Source organism: Scyliorhinus torazame, chromosome 6, assembly GCF_047496885.1.
Source record: "Scyliorhinus torazame isolate Kashiwa2021f chromosome 6, sScyTor2.1, whole genome shotgun sequence".
NCBI lineage: Eukaryota > Metazoa > Chordata > Chondrichthyes > Carcharhiniformes > Scyliorhinidae > Scyliorhinus > Scyliorhinus torazame.
Genome location: NC_092712.1, coordinates 67,409,958 through 67,428,929, shown reverse-complemented (window position 1 = coordinate 67,428,929; position 18,972 = coordinate 67,409,958). Strand labels below are relative to the sequence as shown.

Genomic DNA, 18,972 nt, shown 5'->3' with positions numbered 1-18,972 from the left:
CCACTCTCTGCCTCATGTTGCAAAAACCTACAAGAGAAACCTACAAGCACTTGTAGAATCATAAAAACAGCCAAAAGAAATCAACCAGCAAATAACCCGAACGTAGCTCAGGTGGAGGGGCTCTTCCTGCTGCTGAATACATGCTCAACTGTGAGAGATTAAGAGAAGAGGTTAGCTGGAGTGTTGAACTTCAAAACAGCAGGGCTGGAGCTATATCAGCTTCTCACAGTGATTGATGTCATGATCTGCCAGTTCTGCATTCTTTCAGCAAACTTTCACCGCATGTGCATTAACATCTTTCCCAATATGACATCTGTACAATCCACAAGTGTACGGGAGCACAGTACCCCCAAAAAAGGTCGCTAATGAGCCTAATTTTTCAACGGAGTCTTACCTGCCTCGCAGTTTCACTGCTTCAGCAAACTTTCTTTCCTCCATGGCCTTTTGTACTTCCTGAGTCTAAAATAGCATTTTAAGGAAATAAAATGTGACAGTTGCAAATTCCAAACTACTGAGATTACAATCTCCATTTACAACTAGAACTTGCATTTATATAGCGCCTTTAATCTGGTTAAACATTCCAAAGCAGGGGCAGGTTCAAGGCAAGAAGGGAAAAGTTTAAGGGAGATGTGCAGGGTACGTTTTTCACTCGGAGAGTGGTGGGTGCCTGGAATGCACTGCAAGAGGAACATTTAAGACGCATTTGGATGGACATGAATAGAGGGGAAACAGAGGGATACGGACCGAGTAAGGGCAGAAGGATTTTTAAAAAAAATAAAGTTAGGGCATCATGATCAGCACAGGCTTGAAGGGCTGTAGGGCCTGTTCCTGTGCTGTACTTTTGTTGTTTTTTTGATTACGGATTGTAAATGTGAGAAGTTGCCTATAAATGATTCCTAGAATTAATTCTGCTACATATAAAATATTCATCAAGTATTCAGATTTCAATGACATCAAGACAGCAAACATCTGCTGATGAAACAATTGAAGCATAAATTAAAAAAATTTGAGACCTAAAGCTTTAAAAAAAACTTTACCTTGTAACCCGAGCTGTTCTTGCAATATTAATTTTTTTTTTTTTTAAATCACCTTGCATGGCCTTATCCTGCTTAATGACAGTGCTATTGGCTCATATTCACTACTTACCATCTGTACGCACTCTAGTAGGGGAACTCGAATGGCCTGGTTCCCAGACAGCGACACAACACAGGCTGGAGTCTCTTCTGAAGCTTCTAGCAAGGCAACCACAGCCTCTACTCCCATTCTACTGGCCTAGGTCACAGAACATGCACAAAAGCAGGAGTGCTTCAAAAAAGAACTTGCAGCAATAAAGCACTTTTTAACATCCTCAGGAAATCTGAACTACACAACAGTTAATAAATTACTTTTGAATGGAGGGAATCTGCAGGAGTAACTCATGGGGAAAAAAGGCAGGGTAATTGGGCTGGTTGGATATTTCAAAGATAGGCATTATGGGCTGAATAATGGGCGATCTTGTGGCATAATGGTAGTGTCCCGGCCTTTGGACCAGGAGCTCCATGTTCAAGTCCAACGCCAGGACTTGTTGGCCATGGAAGGAGCATTCATAATGCAGTTCAAAGGGCCGATAATCAGCTTGGGAATTCTTCCACCACTTTCCCACCATTTCCCAAAGGGGAAACCAAAGTGTGTGAAGGTACGCTAAAAAGAAGATTGTCTGAATGGCTTCCTTCATTGTGTCGCATCATTGTGAATCAGAATCTGTGAACAGCTAAGGTGCACAAATAGATAGTCCAGAAGTCTGTTTAGATGACAGCCTTCTCACTTCTTAAGGGGGGGGGGGTAGGTTGGCACAGTGGTTAGCACTGATGCCTCACATCACCCAGGTAGGGTGCTCTTGCAGCGGGTTGGTGCATACTCGATGGTCCGAATGGCCTCCTTTAGCACTACAGGAATTCTATACTCCGAGATTACAGCACCGCCACTGAAACAATCGGATAGTCAAGGAATGATTATGAAGAGGTTTCTCAACTAGATTTTATTGAGAAAACAACTAGTGCAGGATATCACCAAGGCTGAAAGAACAAAACAGATGAGCCAATCAAGAAACCAATCGATGGTATGATTGTCTCAACTTTTAACTGGAACACCATAGTTGATTTGCAGGACACACTCTTTTGTAATGTCAAAAGCATTGTGTTAAACAAACATGATCTTAGTCAGCAGTACTTGGCTAGGATTGCAACCCCTATGAAAAAGAGATCAAATGATGATTCAACTGAAGTGTTTTAAAGTCAATGAAAGGAGAAAATAAGGTGGATAGAGAGAAACTATTTCCTCTGGTCAGGAAACAAGAGATTGTAACCTTCCCAGGAAAAACATATTCAAAGAGTTGCGGAATTCTATAACTCTCTCCTCCAAAGAGTTGTTGAGGTTTGGTCAGATGAGCCAACAAGCTTGATTTTTTTAATGCAAGATTAAGGGTTATGGAACCATAGGTGGAATGGTAGATGGGGCTAAAATGTAGATTAGTCATAAACTACCAAAATAGGTTTGAGGCGCTGAATGGCTTCTTGTCCCGGAGTACTTATTATTCTGCCTCTGTCAAATACCCAAGTTTGTTTGAGAAAGACAAATCTGTTTACTTACCAGGATGCGATCGAATGCAGAAGGTGTGCCTCCTCGTTGGACATGCCCCAAGATAGTCACACGTGTGTCAAAGCCTAGCCGTTTGACTACGAGCTGTCAGAAATTGTTGGGAATGTAAAATTATCTGTAATAGACTTAAAAGATGAATCTGACAAAGCCTGCTAACAAGGCTAGTACAAGAGAAGGAGAACTCAATGGAATCAATTTGCATGCTTGTATTTCACACTTGCACCAATGTTAACCACATATGCAACGTTTGCCTACTATAGTACCACAGTCCATTCGACTTAATTTTGGTACACCCCCATAACTAAAATTATCTAAACCGTTTGCAGTTACCAGAACAAAGTTTGATGATTTATGTGCTGGATTTATAGGAATAGGATTACAAGATTACAGCTCAAAAGTCAATTTTCACTTGAAAGTGAAGATATCACATTTCCAGGAGAGGTGACATTAGATAAAACACTTGCCTCATAATGAAAGTCTATTAATTATTGTTGTCTTTCCTTCAGTTTACTGTCAAAGTTGTTTTACCTATTTTTCTCCATTTTAATTTCTATAAAGTCCAGAACATCCTGCGTTATGACGGGTGGGCTTTAGAAATGACCTTGACTTAGGTAGCCAATGTGACTGCGTTTTAGCTTATTGGTAATAGGGGGGGTTGTCGGTACAGGGGGCCGGATTAGCTCAGTTAGCTGGACAGCTGGTTCCCAATGCAGAGCAAGGCTAACAGCGTGGGTTCAATTTCTATACTGGCTGAGGTTATTCATGAAGGCCCCACCTTCTCTACCTTGCCCCTCCCCGGAGGTGTGGTGATCCTCAGGTTAAATCAAACCAGTCAGTTCTCCCCCTCAAAGGGGAAAGCAGCCTATAGTCATCCAGGACTATGGCGAGTGTACATACCTTATTTATTTTAGGTTATAATATTGGACCACTGGCAATGTTTCATAGCACTTGGGAATGTTTGACAAAGCCAAAGATCTCCATCCACTACTCTCGAAAATTCTTAAATGGAGTGTTTGCAACCGTAAGTGCAAAGTGGATGCTTCATCTCGGTCTCCTCCCGAAGTCTCCAAGATTGCAGATGGCGGTCTCCAGCTAATTCAATTCACTCCGTGTGACATCAAGAAACAGCTGAGCACACTAGATACAGCAAGGCTATCAGCCCTGGTAACATCCCAATTGCAGTTGTGAGCACTTGAGCTCGAGAACTAACTACACCTCCAGCTCCAGTACAGCTATAACACAACACTAATTACCGGATAATGTGGAAAATTTCCCAGGTTTGTCCAGTCCACACAAAGCAAGACATATCTCATCTGGCAAATTACTGCCCCAATCTGGCTATGCTCAATGTGATGGAAGGTGTCACCATCGTGGTATAAAGCACCATTCATCACCAATGCTCAGTTTCGGTTCAGCCAGAGCCACTGAACTTCAGATCTCAGTAGGGCAGCAAGGTAGCACAGTGGTTAGCATAGTTGCTGGGATCTGGGTCCGATTTCCAGCTTGGGTCATTGTCTGTGCGGAGTCTGCATGTTCTCCCCATGTCTGCTTGGGTTTCCTCCGGGTGCTCCAGTTTCCTCCCCCAGTCCAAAGATGTGCAGGTTAGGTGGATTGGCCATGCTTAATTGTCCTTAGTGTCCAAAAAGGTTAGGTGGGGTTATTGGGTTACCAGGATAGGGTGGAGGCATGGGCTTAATTAGGGTACGCTTTCCAAGGGCCGGTGCAGACTTGATGGGCCGGGTGGCCTCCTTCTGCACTGTAGATTCTATGATTACAATCTTCGTACTAAAGACCTGAATTCTAGTGCTAAGTGTAACTGCCCTCAACGTGAAGACAGCATTTGACTCAGTGTGACATTAAGGAGCCTTAGTTAAATTGAAGTCAAGTCGAATAGTTGGAAGGTTCTCCACCGGCTGGAATCATACCTAGCACAAAAGAGGATAGTTGTCATTTGACAGTACAGAGCACGGGTATTGCTGAAAAAAATAGACTCATGCAGTTGTAGCTTTTTGGCTTGCACTCATCTGAAATCATGCAGAATTGCATCTGGCAGCACGGTGGCGCAGCGAGTTAGCCCTGCTGCCTCACGGCGCCAAGGTCCCAGGATCGATCCCGGCTCTGGGTCACTGTCCGTGTGGAGTTTGCACATTCTCCACGTGTTTGCGTGGGTTTCGCCCCCACAATCCAAAGATGTGCAGGGTAGATGGATTGGCCACGCTAAATTGCCCATTAATTGGAAAAAATGAATTGGGTACTCTAAATTTATAAAAAATAAAGAATTGCATCTAACATTGGATACTGTGCTTTGGGTTTTGCAAACATGAGCTGGCTGGGTACAGTCAATATTTTGCCTGTTACAAACAACACATACCTTTAGCAGCTCACAACATGCAAAATACTGACCATACCCAACCAGCCCATTCTTGCAAAATTCAAAATCAGTATCCAACATTAGATGTGATTGGACAGCTCTTGTTAAACAATCCTGACTGTACTAATATTTATTTGACATTAATTTAAAATTGGCAGTTGGGCTCTCAGTGTGCCTCACATATGTGCACCACAAGCTACATAGATTCACACAGTCAGTTGCAGACAGGAAGAGCATGTCTACGCATTGTACCTTTCTGAAAATTAAACAAAGGATTGGGGGACTGCCATTCCTTTGCCCTTTCTGCAGGGCAAGTACTTGACCAGTGTCAACTTGCCTGGTTTGAATTTAAAAAGCCTGGCAGTTAATTGTTGCCTGGTAAATTGCCCATGGCAACATCTTTGCCAGAGTTTACTTCCAATCAGCACTCTCTGCTAATGCAGCATAAATTGTTGTTCCCTTTACTATTGTTATTCTTACCAATCTGTCCTGTTTAGTACAGGGTGAAAAGCTTCATCAGCATGTCTTTTTTTTGTTGCAAAATTATTAGGTGCCATTGTTGGGGGTTAGTGAGAGAAGGCGGTGCAGTGGTAATGACACCGGACCCACACCCAGGATAATGCTCTGCAGTCAGGGATTCAAATCATGGCAACTGATAGTATTTACATTCAACTGATCAGTCTGGAATGTAAAGCTAGCACCAGTAATGGTGACCATGACACATATCATTGACTGGTTCACAAATGTCCTTTAGAGAACGAAATCTGCCATTTTTACCTGGTCTGGTCTACATAACAATGTGGCTGACTCTAAACTGTCCTCTAAAATGGCTTAGCAAGCCACTGAGTTCAATTAGGGATGGGCAACAAATTCTTTTTTTTTTTTTTACAATAAATTTAGTGCACCCAATTCATTTTTTTTCCAATTACGGGGCAATTTAGCATGGCCAATCCACCTAGACTGCACATCTTTGGTTGTGGGGGCGAAACCCACGCAAACACGGGGAGAATGTGCAAACTCCACACGGACAGTGATCCAGAGCCGGGATCGCACCTGGGACCTCGGCCCCGTGAGGCAGCAGGACGGGAAACAAATTTGACCTGCTGGTCAAGAATTTAAGAAATCAACACATTGCTGTAGGAACTCCTCAATACAAGTGTCCTAGGCCCAACATTCTTCAGTTCTTCAACAGCAACCTCCTCTGCATCAGAAGCTTAGAAATGAGTCTGTTTGCTGATGATTGCAGTGTTCATAACTCTGTGGATAATGAAGCTGTCTGCACCTCCAAACAGCAAGCCCTGAATAACATTCAGGCTTAGGCTGATAATCTTTACCCTGCACAAGTGCCAGACAATGACTATCTCCAACAAGAGAGAATCTAACCATCTCCCTTGACTACCCTGCTTGCCAGGCCATTTCAGAAGGCAGTCAACCACATTACTGTGGAGTCACACACAGGTCAGGTCATGAAGAACAACTGATTTCCTTCCCTAAAGGGCATTAGTAAGCCTGGCGGGTTTTTGCTTAACCTTAATCTGGATTTTGTTTATTGTCACATGTACCGAGGTACAGTGAAAAGAATTTTTCTGCGAGCAGCTGAACAGATCATCAAGAACATGAAAAGAAAAGAAAATACATAATAGGGCAACACAAGGTACACAATGTCACTATATAAACACCGGCATCGGTGTAGGGGTGTAGTGTTAATCAGGTCAGTCCAGAAGAGGGTCATTTAGGAGTCCTCTAACAGCAGGGAAGAAGCTAAAGGTTTCATGGTCGCTATTACAGATATTTGTGGATTTATTAAATATTGGAACAGCCTTATATTTCACACTAATAAGCCGGCTACAAAATTTGGTTTCGTTCTCCTTAACCCACAAAAGGAGCTTCACTACTTCCTTATTTTTTTCAGACCCTTCTTTTGAGCAATTCAATGAATATCAGAGTTGACTTGCACCTAATTATGTTCTCCTTCGATATTTTAGCTTAGAGGAACAAATCAGTACATTAGGGTAGAGAAAGTGAACCAATCATAAGCAAGTGAACAATACAAAGCAGGCAAATTGATTCAGCACATTATGTTAATATTGTAGTAAAGATACAAGCAACAGACATGGTTAAAAAAAAAAGTAACAGCTGCTTCCAAAGAGAAAATGCTGGAAAGTCTCAGCAGATCTGGCAGCATCTGTAGAGAGAGAAAAGAGCTAACGTTTCAAGTCCAGATGACCCTTTGTCAAAGCTCCTTTGGTTTCAGATTCCAGTATCCACAGTAATTTGCTTTTAACAGTTGCTTTGGCGGAAGTAGCATCAAAGCACAGAAGCATATGTAAATAAACATGCTTAAGATTTGGTTGTTTAAAGATATAATTAACTGGCAGGAATAGGAGGAACCTTACCAAGTTTTGTTAACCAAATTTTTAATTTTTGGGAAGTCCCAAGCATTTACTCCTTTTTAAAGCAAGTTGGAAAAATATTGTTGCTACTTGGCTAAAGCCATCTTCTCAACATTTGTAACCCAAAGAAATGCATCCTTTCTACTCCAGGTTATAAGGTTGCCTTTTGATGGACACAGAGACAGATGAAATAAATTTTTAATTGGATCCATCATGAGAGCTGACAAGTTCAGGGGTTAAATCAGCAAGAAATTATTTCAAATTATTTAAAACTAACAGAGACACAATTAAAGTTCCGCATAACCTTAATCCCCAAAATAGATTATTTGTAGCATCAAGAACACAAGAGCTACCAGAGAGAAGTACACAACTCTGGAGTTCAACTCCTGCAGGACCACATCATTTCCCGATTATAGTACCCAGGAACAAAATATCCCATTACCTATTAATTGTAAAAAGACTATTGGAAGTGAAATACTCGGCACCATGCATTATAAATTACTACTTCAATTTCATCCACACTGTAGGAATTTTTTTTTTTTTTTTTTTAAGTTTTAAAATTACATTTTGGATGTATACACTACCAATAGTCCCAAAGGAATGGGATATCAGGATTCAGTAGCGGTATAAAAAAAGCACAGAGGCTCTTTCCCGAACCTTGCAGGCAAAGTAAATAAAATTCTACTGGTGTCAGACGTCCAGTCTCTGACTCCTCCCCGTAAGGCACAGGATGTGTGCTGGAGGGAGGAAGAGAGCGGGACAGAAGACACAATCACATCCTCCACAGCTTGCATTTAATAAAGTTTTTTTTTTAAAGTTATTTATCACATGCAGCATTTTGTGTAAACAAAACAATTATTCAATTTTGATTCAAGATACATGCACAGGCAATAAAATCAGAAAATGCTGGAAAACGTCAGCGGGCCTTGGCAGCATGTGTGGAAAGAGAAACAGAGTTAAACGTTTCGAGTCCAATATAACTCTTCCTCTGAACTCTTGTTTCTCTCGCCACAGGTGCTGCCAGACCCGCTGAGGTTTCTTTCCCAGCATTTTCAGTTTTTATTTCAGATCACCAGCATCTGCAGTATTTTGCTTTTATTTACATGCACATGCAGTTTTGGACCGATTCAATCTGAACTGCTCTTAATCTTGTCCCCAAGCTTCTCCATGAAAAAAAAATACAAGTATCACATTACACAACGAAAGGCAAAGGAAAAGCAACAAATATAAATAGGAAGATGAAGGGTCAAACTATTGACTGGGTAGAGCAGTAATGTTACAATTACACACAAAAGCTTTCCAAATACAGGCGGGAAAAAAAAAAGTGGCACTTCAGCAGTTGGTCAAAGCAGGAGTTGTACCACAAGGTGGTCAGTACTCACATCCTTAATCATGTCAGAGGTTATAGGTTTGTTGTTACAATCTATTGCCCCTTCTGATATAATTATGATATTCAGCCTTTTCAGTCGGGCACGATTCTGAGAAGAAAAATAAAGAATACATGACACAACATCAAAGTTCAGGCATCAGAGCACTTTCTGCCATTATAGCTTCCTTCCTAGGAGTCTTCTCGAAGAATGGAAATCCCTGCAATTTCTCCATTCAACGATCTTTCTCTTTTATTAGAAAAAAGAAAGATATCTCATGGTGTGAAAGCGGTCACTGCATTCAGCAAAGCGGAAGAATGCCCCAGGAGTGAAACTACCGGCAGCTTACATGCTCCTTCACTGCCTGTTTTTTTTACCCCTTCCAGGTACTCACATCCTTAACAATATTGGAAGAAATTGCTTTTCCTCCTCTGTCAGTAGCTCCTTCTGCAACAATGATAATGTTCAATCTGGTGCCCTGGGATCGGGTCTAAAGAACGCACAAAGAAATACTGGAAAATGAACACTGTTACTTTAAAGGACAGCCACCATAAATTTATCTTCAAAGGTGTTCCATCAAAACGTTTAATTCGGCTCCAAATGGTTTGAAATTGCATGTGCAACATTATTCCCTTGTTCTGATCGTTGAATGTGCTCCCGGATTTATTTAGAATGTGATAGCAAAGGTAGGAATTTCACACAACTGTATAAATTTCACCGTAAGCATCAAACACCATCATTTCTCGATCAGCAACCAAAAATAACTTTCTTTTCCAGAAAAATTTAAAATTAAGGTATTATAGTAAAGACACCAGTTTTGAAGAAATCTTGATCAATTTACAGTGCAGAGCTCCTCTACTTCAATTCTACAAGCAGTTGGAAAGGGTTAAAAAAAAGCTATATTAAAATCAGATTTGACTGAGGAACCTGGGAAAAAATAGATTGACTGCTTTTGGAACTTTGTAAAATTCATAAGCAGTAAATAGATTAAAACAGAAGTCACCCTATATTTAACAGTAGTTGACATCTTACAAGGGCACAATATGAGAGTTTCCCATCTTGACTGGCTATTAGGAAGTGTAAGAAAAAAAATTAGGTTACCCCCATGATCTAGGAGGATAGGGAAACAATGGGTGAAATTTTCCATTTGGGAGAATGAGTGTTGACATTAGGACTGAATTGCATGCAGTTCATGCTCTGGCAGTTGGTGTTTTTAAGTGCTCCACTTACCACACACTCACTACAGCCACCAAGCTCAGAGGAGACCTGCCCCTCACCCCCCCCCCCCAGCCAGCGAGGTTGAGTACCCGAGGTGGACCCACAGCTCCATGCCAGTGAGGAGTGGAGGGACACGCTCTTCGCCAGCATAGGCCGCAGACTCTAGTCTGCCCTCCTGAACACTGCCTGGGAGGTGGTGACAGAGGCATTTAAAAGACAGACTGCAGCAAGCCCAGCGGTTTACAAGAGTTTTTCAGAGTTTTATTTGCCTCCCATTCCCCCTCCTCGGCCATATCAGCCAGTCCACTTTTGTCAATGCTAGTAGTAACTCACGTCAGCGAGGCCGCCACCTGAGAGGAGAGGACGGGCGGAATATACTGTGTGCAATGCACTAATCATATTTAAATGTATGCAAATGACGTTTTTGCATGCCGTGGCTGGCAGGGGACATGAACCTCATTAGTGCCACCAGATAGGAGTAGAGACCAGAGTATGGCTCCAGAGTTGGGGCCGGCTGTGGACCTCGATTTTGGCCCGATGCCAGATTCTCTGCCCGATTGCAGTTCCCGCTTGCGGGGTTGAGATGCAGAGAATTTCAACCAATAGCAAAATAAACAATTCAACTACTGGGTAAACAATCAATACTACTGGGTGTCACCTCAGGAAGTTCCTCAAATATCTTTTGGACCCAATGGATACCTGCAAGATGCACGAGCAAAGAACCTCGCAGCAACTCAACACTCTCATTCTAAAAAATACTAGGAAGCAGAAGAAAGTCTAGAATAAATGTGTTGTGATAAAGGAAACTAAAAAGGATAAAAAGTCTTTTCAGATTTCTGAATGAGTAGAAGGTGCAATGCAAAGTTTCTAGTCCAGTCTAAGCAAGCTACTGACAAGGGAGAATGGGTAGAATGAATGGCAAGGGAACACAGCTTAGTGCAGTGGCTGAAAGTGATAGCATGGTCTTTCCAATGTACAGCTTTCCAATGTACAGCTCAAATCACAAAGAGGTGACTGTGAGGATAAAGGAAGTTGTAGAGAGGTATTGTTGGAAATCGTCCACATGAACGTGGGAGCCAACAACATGCCTACAAAGGGATGCCTGCAAAACTAATATTAACTTTGGGATTGATTGAAAAAAATCATGTGGAACAATCTTCCAGATACAGTAGCAGGGGGACATCATGATCACTTTGCACTGGTGAAGTTTGACTTCATTTGTAGGTATGATTTTGTGACATCACCGGGAGGTAGTACGTTAACGGGGCAAAGAGTAGAGGACCAAAGAGAGATTGTCAACAATTGAAAGGCACAAGTCATAACGATCAGAATTCTTATAAATGAAGATGGACTACACCGAAAACTAGAAAAAAATTACTGTCTCAGATCAATTAATAAAGGTTAAAATACATACATTCTGAGAAGGTATTCATTCCAGAGATAGAGATGGCCTCCCAGATCATGAGTAACTCAACAGAATACAAAAAAACATCTAGGGTTAGATTCACAGAGTCAGGAAGACCCCGTTGACCTATAATAAATGGGCACAAACTCAGTGCAGCATAGTGGAGCAGTGGTTAGCACTGCTGCCTCACGGTGCCGAGGACCCGGGTTCGATCCTGGCCTTGGGTCACTGTCTGTGTGGAGTTTACACATTCTCCCCGTGTCTGCGAGGGTCTGACTCCCACAACTCAAAAAGATGTGCAGGGTAGGTGGATTGGCCACGCTAAATTAGAACATAGAACAGTACAGCACAGAACAGACCCTTCGGCCCTCGATGTTGTGCCGAGCATTGTCCGAAACCAAGATCAAGCTATCCCACTCCCTGTCATTCTGGTGTGCTCCATGTGCCTATCCAATAACTGCTCGAAAGTTCCTAAAGTGTCTGACTCCACTATCACAGCAGGCAGTCCATGCCACACCCTAACTACTCTCTGAATAAAGAAACTACCTCGGACATCCCTCCTATATCTCCCACCCCGAACCTTATAATAATGCCCCCTTGCAACAGCTACATCCACCCGAGGAAATAGTGTCTGAATGTCCACTCTATCTATCCCCCTCATCATCTGATAAACCTCTATTAAGTCGCCTCTCATCCTCCTCCGCTCCAAAGAGAAAAGCCCTAGCTCCCTCAACCTCTTCTCAGAAGACCTACCCTCCAAACCAGGCAGCATCCTGTTAAATCTCCTTTGCACCCTTTCCAATGCTTCCACATCCCTCCTATAGTGAGGTGACCAGAACTGCACACAATACTCCAAATATGGTCTCACCAGGGTCCTGTACAGTTGCAGCATAACCCCATGGCTCTTAAACTCAAGCCCCCTGTTAATAAATGCTAACGTACTATAGGCCTTCTTCACGGCTCTATCCACTTGAGTGGCAATCTTAAGAGATCTGTGGACATGAACCCCAAGATCTCTCTGTTCCTCCACATTCCTCAGAACCCTGCCATTGACCCTGTAATCGGCATTCAAATTTGTCCTTCCAAAGTGAATCACCTCGCACTTATCAGGGTAAACTCCATCTGCCATTTTTTGGCCCAGCTCTGCATCCTATCAATGTCTCTTTGCAGCCGACAACAGCCCTCCACCTCATCCACTACTCCACCAATCTTGGTGTCATCAGCAAATTTACTGATCCTCCAAGTCATTTATAAAAATCACGAATAGCAGAGGGCCCAGCACTGATCCCGGTGGTACATTGCTGGTAACTGGTCTCCAATCTGAAAATTTTCCATCCACCACCATCCTCTGTCTTCTATGTGATAGCCAGTTACTTATCCAATTGTCCAAATTTCCCTCTATCCCACACCTCCTTACTTTCTTCATGAGCCGACCATGGGGAACCTTATCAAACGCCTTACTGAAATCCATGTATACAACATCAACTGCTCTACCTTCATCTACACACTTAGTCACCTCCTCAAAGAATTCAATCAAATTTGTGAGGCAAGACTTACCCTTCACAAATCCGTGTTGACTATCCCAGATTAAGCTGCATTTTCCAAATGGTCATTAATCCTATCCCTCAGGACCTTTTCCATTAACTTACCGACCATCGAAGTAAGACTAACCGGCCTATAATTACCAGGGTCATTCATTTTTTTCTCTTCTTTTTAATAAAAAAAAATATTTTTATTCTCCTACTTTTTCACCTTTTCTCCCGAATTTACACCCACCAACAATAAACAATAGCCAGCAACAGATGTCAGTCCCCATAACAATAACAACGCTCCCATCCTCCCAGCAACCCCCAAACATCAGCCCACATGTTTACATAAACAAATGACAAAAATAAATCAGGGATTACCCATAGTCACCCTTAATATACATAGCCCCCCTCCCCCCAACCCTCCCAACCACCCCCCCCCCCAACTAATGTTCGATGTTATCCAGTTCTTGAAAGTGCATAATAAATAGTGCCCATAACTTGTAGAACCCCTCCGAGCTTCCCCTCAGCTTGAACTTAACCTTCTCAAGGGTCAAGTATTCCAACAGGTCCCCCCGCCACGCTAGGGCACAGGGCGGAGAGGCTGCTCTCCATCCCAGCAGGATCCGCCTTCGGGCGATCAACGAGACCAGGGTCATTCCTATTCCCTTTCTTGAACAGAGGAACAACATTCGCCACTCTCCAGTCCTCTGGCACTATCCCCGTGGACACTGAGGAGCCAAAGATCAAAGCCAAAGGCTCTCCAATCTCATCCCTTGTCTCCCAAAGAATCCTAGGATATATCCCATCTGGCCCAGGGGACTTGTCGACTCCCAGGTTTTTCAAAATTGCTAATACATCTTCCCTCAGAACATCTACCTCTTCCAGCCTACCCGCCTGTATCACACTTTCATCCTCAAAAACATAGCCCCTCTCCTTGGTGAACACTGAAGAAAAGTATTCATTCAACGCCTCGCCTATCTCTTCTGACTCCATGCACAAGTTCCCACTACTGTCCTTGACCGGCCCGAACCTCACCCTGGTCATTATTTTACTTCTCACATAAGAGTAAAAAGCCTTGGGGCTTTCCCTGATCCGACTCGCCAAGGACTTCTCATGCCCCCTCCTAGGTCTCCTCAGCCTTTTTTTTTAGCTCATTTTTGCTACCTTGTAATCCTCAAGTGACCCAACTGAACCTTGTTTTCTCATCCTTACATACACTTCCTTTTTCCTCTTGACAAGACATTCAACCTCTTTTGTGAACCATGGTTCCCTCACATGGCCATTTCCTCCCTGCCTGACAGGGACATAACTATCAAGGACGCGCCGTATTTGTTCCTTGAACAAGCTCCACTTTTCATTTGTGCCTTTCCCTGACAGTTTGTGGTTCCCATCTTATGCTTCCTACTTCTTGCCTAATTGTATATAATTACCCCTCCCCCAATTATAAACCTTGCCCTGACGTACGGCCCTATCCCTCTCCATTGCAATAGTGAAAGACACCAAATTGTGGTCACTATCTCCAAAGTGCTCTCCCACAAACAAATCTAACACTTGGCCCGGTTCATTACCCAGTACCAAATCCAATGTGGCCTCACCTCTTGTTGGCCTATCCGCATATTGTGTCAGGAAACCCTCCTGCACACACTGTACAAAACCTGCCTCATCCGAACTGTTCGACCTGTAGAGGTTCCAATCAATATTTGGAAAGTTAAAGTCACTCACGACAACTACCCTGAGACCTCCACACCTATCCATAATCTGCTTTGCAATTTCTTCCTCCACATCTCTATTACTATTTGGGGGCCGATAGAAAACTCCTAACAATGTGACCGCTCCTTTCCTATTTCTAACTTCGGCTCATATTACCTCAGTAGGCAGATGCCCCTCGAACTGCCTTTCTGCAGCCGTTAAACTATCCTTGATTAACAATGCTACTCCTCCACCTCTTTTACCACCTTCCCTACGTGAAACATCTATACCCCAGAACTTCCAACAACCATTCCTGACCATGTTCTAACAATGTCTCCGTAATGGCCACAACATCGTAGTCCCAAGTACCAATCCACGCTCCAAGTTCATCTACCTTATTCTGGATGCTCCTTACATTAAAGTAGACACACTTCAACCCACCTTCCTGTCTGCCGGTACACTCCTGCGACCTTGATACCCTCCTCAGTACCTCACTACTCTCATCACTGGCTTCTGGACTACAGCTCGTTTTCCCACCCCCCTGACAAATTAGTTTAAATCCCCCTTCATTGCCCCTTAATTGGAAAAAAAGAATTGGGCACTCTAAATTTATTTTTAAAAATAGATACAAACTGGTTGCACAAGTCCCATCCCCACTTCAAACAAATCCTAAAAGCAGAAGTTCAATTATATAATGAAAAGTGAGTCCAAAATGATAATATTCTGATCCTAGGGTTTATGTTATCCGTGATACTCATTGGTTCATTGGCATAAGTTTAAAATATTACCAACATATTGGCATAACAGTGGTTAGCACTGCTGCCTCACAGCGCCAGGAACCCAGGTTTGATTCCGCTCTGGGTGACTGCCTGGCACATTCTCCCCGTGTCTGCGTGGGTTTCCTCCGGGTACTCCGGTTCCCTCCCACAGTCCAAAGATGTGCAAATTGGGTGCATTAGTGTCCAAAGACGTGCAAGTTAGGTGGAGTTACTGGGTTGCGGGGATAGAGTGGGGGCGCGGGACGAGGTAGCATTCTCTTTCAGAGGGTCATTGCAGACCCGATGGGCTGAATGGCCTCCTTCTGGAAGGTAGGGATTCTATGGCTATCCAATATACAGCTTGCCATGTCCACCAATTTCAAATTTAATGTTTTTACAAGGTGTAGAATTTCTGAAATGTTTTACTGAACTTTTTCAGCAATGGCACGCCTTGCTCTAAAATGTTTTACCTCAGTGAGTTTCTGACACATCTGATCCTCCCAGCCTTCTCCCGGAGGGCTTTCAGGGATGAATACCCAGTCTGCACCACAGGCCAAGGCACTTACTAGAGCTAGGTACCTAAAAGCAAGACATACTTCACTAAATTTCAGTTTAAAAAAAAAAGATTTCCAATAATGGCAATCAAACTGATCTCAAAATCTACAAGTCATGTCACAAAAGTTTGTTTGCTCACCCACAGTGTCTGCCCATCACCTCCAGTACAAAGGTCCTCTGATGGCTGCAAAACAATGGTGAAAGAGTTAGCGTTAACTACTTTATAATTGCTGTCTCACATCTATGGTAACAAAAGCTTAAAGATTAAGAAGTACGTTGCAGGATTTTAAAGTAAACCAAGAAAACATTTTTTATTTTAAAAAATATTGCAAGACCATTGTCATAAATGGGTGCGATTGAACGGCCTTATTATGCCCGACCTGGTGACGTGCGCGCTGTTAAATCTCGCGGCCTCTCACGAGATTTGTGCTGCTTGGAATACTCACTCACGAGACGTAAAATTTGGATCTCGCCCTCGCTGGGCGAGATCCAGATTTCCATTAGTTTCACCAGGTTCCAAACCCCCAACTCACCTATATGGGGGTCCTCGGGGCCCATCTGCACTCCACCTCACATGCACAGGGCACCCCTGGGCCCAACCCACGCCATGGGAAAAATGTCCTCCTGGCATCTTGGCACCGCCAGCCTGGCACCCTGGCTGTGCCTTGCCAGCAAGCAGTTCCGCCTGGGTACCTTGGCAGTGCTTGGCTTTCACCCAGGTGGCACTGTCAGGGTGCCCAGGTGGCACCGGCAGTGCCAGGTTGCCACCCTGCCCAGAGGGCAAGACCCTAGGTGCCTCCAATCCCCCACAAATGCCGTTCTATAAAGTCCCCATTCGTTGGAACCAGCACCGAACGGTACTCGCCCGAGGTGTCCGAGGCGAAGGGGTTAGATAGATCCCAAAGCCTCGAGTAGATCAGGGGAGTGCATACTGGAGGGAGACTAGCAGTCTCGCTCTAATATGCAGATTTTCAAAATAGTGATCGCACCCACAATGGGCGGATTCAGATCACAATGGATCGCAAGAGTGCATTAAGATCTCGCGAGACATGGTGCGCTGGGTAGATCCTGGAAGATCAACCGACCGCACAGCCTTTCGGACACAATGCAGCCAGTAGAGCTTGCCATGAGTCCTGTTTGATAGCAGGGTCATAGTCGGCGCTTTGTAAATAAGATAAGGCAGGTCAATCTGGTAGTTTTCTGCACCATAAACATGAAACTTCCGTCAACCAACAACTACAATACATGAACATTTATTTTGTCTACAAAGGAAAGGACATGAAAGGAAAGGTAACTGGTGGGGAACAGACATCCTGAGTGAGATTACGCAATAATGGGGATATGTCCCCACAATGGCGGGAAAACCGGCGCCAACCACTCCGGCGTCAACAGCACCCGAAAGTGAGGAATTCTCACCTTTCTCAGGGGCTAGGTTGATGCCGGAGTGGCTCCCGCAGCTCCAGCCAGCACCGAAGGGCCGGCACGAGTTCGCACATGTGCGGACCGGCCGGCATATTTCCGCGCATGCGCAAAACGGCCGGTGTACATCTGCGCATGTGCGGGGGATCTCTTCTCCGCGCCGGCCCCCGGCAACATGGTGGAGCCCTACAGGGGTTGGCGTGGAGGAAAGAAGCCTCCATGGAACAGCCCGCCCGCAGGATCAGTAGGCCCCGATCGCAGGCCAGGCCCCCCCCCACCCCCCACCCGGGTCAGATCCCCCCCCGCCAACCCCCCAGGACCGCTCCCGCACACTTACCTGCAAGGTCCTGCCATCTGTGAGGTGAGTAATTCACACCGACGGGACTGGGCAAAACTCTACGAATCGCTGGGGAGGCCGCAGTCAACGGGCACCGACCGGTGTGGCGGGAAACCCGCCGGCCCCTGAAAAACGGCGCTGGAGAATGGAGCAGCCAGCGTTGAGGCGGGATTCGCGCCTCCCCCCAGGGATTCTCCGACCCAGCGCAGGGTCGGAGAATCCCGGCCATTAAATCGGTGCCTGAAATGTTACTTTAATGAAGGCGAAAAAGAGACAGAATGTAACATTAAAATGGTTATTTAATACACGTACGATATACAAAGGGGCCCGGTTAGACTTTACTGGATCCTCTCTCTCTGTCAGTTAGTTCATATCTGGCCGACCTTTATATAGAAATGGTATCAGCCCTGTAGTTAGCGAGGGAGCTCATACTCTTCGTGCCACACGGGGAAAACAATCAAGCCAGCCTCGTGTGCTCCGTGCAGGTTATTACACCTACTGCCTGTGGCATTTTTACACATTTTATATCATGTACTCATTTCCAACTATCACATGAAATACAACACAATCAAGTGAAGTGCATTCCCCCAGAAGATTGTAGTGACATTTTCTTTCATATAAAATTACTCTTCTAAACAATAAGCACAATTATTAGGTATTGTTGGGAAAGATTTGCATGGGGAAGATATAGCATTTCCTTGGTTTATACTCAGCAGGACTGGAATCATCAATAAAAGAAAGAAATACAGCTAATGGGACAGATTTTTAAATGTGCGTCTGGATCAGAGGCGAGCAGAAAATGGAGGGCAATTATTTTCATCGATGGACTTATTCAGGCCCCAACGAGGATTTTCATTCAGCAATGCAGGAGGATCCAGTCTCGGTCAACATGTGGGGGAGTGGGGGGGTAATGCGGAGAAAGAGAAAGAGGAGAGGCATAATGGATCACACGAGGGACCCCACACCCCTCAGCCCCTACCCGTTGCTACTGCTGGGTCACTGTAGGAGTTGACCCTTCAAAATGAAGACCCGGCAGCAATGACCTTTTTACGTAGTGAGAAAAACTTTCCTGCTTTTGCTGCTCGGAGTTAGCTTGGTAGCTCCCACCTTGGCTGGTGAGGCTGCCTGTCACTGAGCTTTGGAATTCTACATGCTGGCTCTCCAGCATCATGAGCCCGCCCACTATACCTAATTGGATGGCAAGCCGACTCATTGGCCTTCAGTTGATTGCAGCTTTCAAAATCCAGTGGTCATGCCTATAGCCTCCCCAAACAGGCGCCGGAATGTGGCGACG

The 18,972-nt window shown here is 44.3% G+C and overlaps 1 protein-coding gene across 6 annotated transcripts in view; it reads right to left on the bottom strand.

Moving 5' to 3' along the window:
- Window positions 1-18,972, bottom strand: part of LOC140424825 (ATP-dependent 6-phosphofructokinase, platelet type-like) — a 147,413-nt gene that overhangs the window by 63,227 nt on the left and 65,214 nt on the right. For 3 of the 6 annotated variants that reach the window (XM_072508299.1, XM_072508298.1, XM_072508295.1), the window contains exons 6-11: window positions 16,062-16,106; window positions 15,838-15,946; window positions 8,784-8,879; window positions 2,629-2,721; window positions 1,147-1,272; window positions 395-459 (exon numbers count right to left, since the gene is read on the bottom strand). In XM_072508299.1, the coding sequence (XP_072364400.1) occupies window positions 395-459; window positions 1,147-1,272; window positions 2,629-2,721; window positions 8,784-8,879; window positions 15,838-15,946; window positions 16,062-16,106 (534 nt within the window). Of the gene's footprint in view, window positions 1-394; window positions 460-1,146; window positions 1,273-2,628; window positions 2,722-8,783; window positions 8,880-9,162; window positions 9,259-15,837; window positions 15,947-16,061; window positions 16,107-18,972 lie in introns of all 6 variants that reach the window. The other 3 variants (XM_072508297.1, XM_072508294.1, XM_072508296.1) reach the window with 2 other exon arrangements.